The 1,442-nt window shown below is 64.7% G+C and overlaps 1 protein-coding gene across 1 annotated transcript in view; it reads right to left on the reverse strand.

The window, feature by feature from the left end:
• Positions 1–93: 93 nt before the first annotated feature.
• LOC116852226 overlaps positions 94–1,442 on the reverse strand; it is a 6,407-nt gene continuing 5,058 nt past the window's right edge. The window contains exon 5 of the mRNA XM_032832349.1: positions 94–1,421. Coding sequence (XP_032688240.1) covers positions 94–1,421 — 1,328 coding nt within the window. The remainder of the gene's footprint in view (positions 1,422–1,442) is intronic.

Here is a 1,442-nt window from a genome sequence, read left to right on the forward strand (position 1 = left end):
TTGACAGCGTACTTGGGCCTTAAACCCTTGATGCCCAAGGCCGAGATATCTATCTCGGCCTTGACTTTTGTCATGGCCCGATCGAGGGTCCACTCACACCCCTCCGGAATGGTCAGCGTGATCGCCGACGCCGGAGAGATGCGAGGGAGATTCACCCTCGACCGGGACTTTGGCCCCCCCCTTACCTGCCCCCTTCAAGGCCCCTCCCTTACTCTTCTGGGTTTGGGAGGGAGCCTGGGGGGCCTTCTTGGCCGCCTCCTCTTTGGCTGCCGTCCTCTTGGCCTTGCGGCCCAGGACCCTCGTCCATGTCTCCGCCGTTTGGGCCGGGGAGCCGGACGAAGGCTGTGCCGCAACAGCCGCCACCTCCTTGGCAGGCTGAGGTGAAGTCTTCTTCACCTCAGCCTTCTTCCTCGCGGGTCCACTCCTGGCCCCTTTTGAGGGAGGAGGAGTCGGTCCGGCAGGAGCCGCTTTCGCCCTCTCCCTCAGGGCTGCCAAATTTGGCCCGCCCTTGGTTCCGGGTGGAGCGATAGTCTCCACCCGGGTGACCCTCGGCCCGGGTCTGATCTCCGCCAGGATCTCCTGACGGAAGGCCCCGAGCCTCCGCTCCAGTAGAGCCTCGATCCTTTGGAACGGATCGAGGTCCTCCTCCCTCTTTGCGGCCTTGCTCGCCCTCATTTCCGCACGAGGGGGCAAGGTCTCCTCGTGTGGGGTCTGAGTGACCCCCCACGATCCTGCCTCCTTACTCCCCGCGTTGGCGAGTGGGAGTTGGGTGGGTGCGACGAACTCTTCGTCGTCGCACACCACCCTCCTCTTCTTCACCCTTCTCTCCTCCCTTTGAGGGAGGGGGTCGGGCGTTGGAGGCGGGACGGACTCCACTTCCATCCCCGCCTCCTTCCGACCCGTTGAGGGGCCAGGGACTCGCCACTGCACGTCCCTTGGCATAGCTGCCGCCAAGTGCTCCTTGAGAACCTCCACCATGGCCTTCAGCTGAAGGACCTCCTGGTGGAGGTACTCGTTCCTCAGGCGGAGGTCTGCATTCTCGGCCCTAAGGCCGTCCGCATCCCCCGCCTGAACAACCCGCCTGTGCAGCTCCTCAGTGCACTCCCGGACCGTCTGCGCCGCATCTTTGAGGTCCCTTTTCAGGTCCCCCTTGAGATTAGCGCTCTTCTTCGCAATCCGCTCGACCTCCGCTGCCGCCCCGTCTAACTCGCCGGAGAGTGCCTCCGCACTTCGCCGACGCGGGTCCGCCTTTGCGGCCCTCTCCAGGGACCTCTTGTCCCGGGCCGTCGTTGCCTCCGGGTTGATCGAGGCAGAGGCACCCCTTCGGAGGACGACGCCTATGCGCGCCGCCTCCTCCTTGAGTCGCCTCTCCTCGATCTCCTCCACCGCCATTTTGATGGCGAGGCGTTTTTTGCGGGACTCTTCGTTCGCCCGCCCGACCC

The sequence above is a fragment of the Odontomachus brunneus genome, unplaced genomic scaffold (genome assembly GCF_010583005.1).
Source record: "Odontomachus brunneus isolate Ranch 3 - 2012 unplaced genomic scaffold, Obru_v1 Obru_scaffold_207, whole genome shotgun sequence".
Classification (NCBI taxonomy): domain Eukaryota; kingdom Metazoa; phylum Arthropoda; class Insecta; order Hymenoptera; family Formicidae; genus Odontomachus; species Odontomachus brunneus.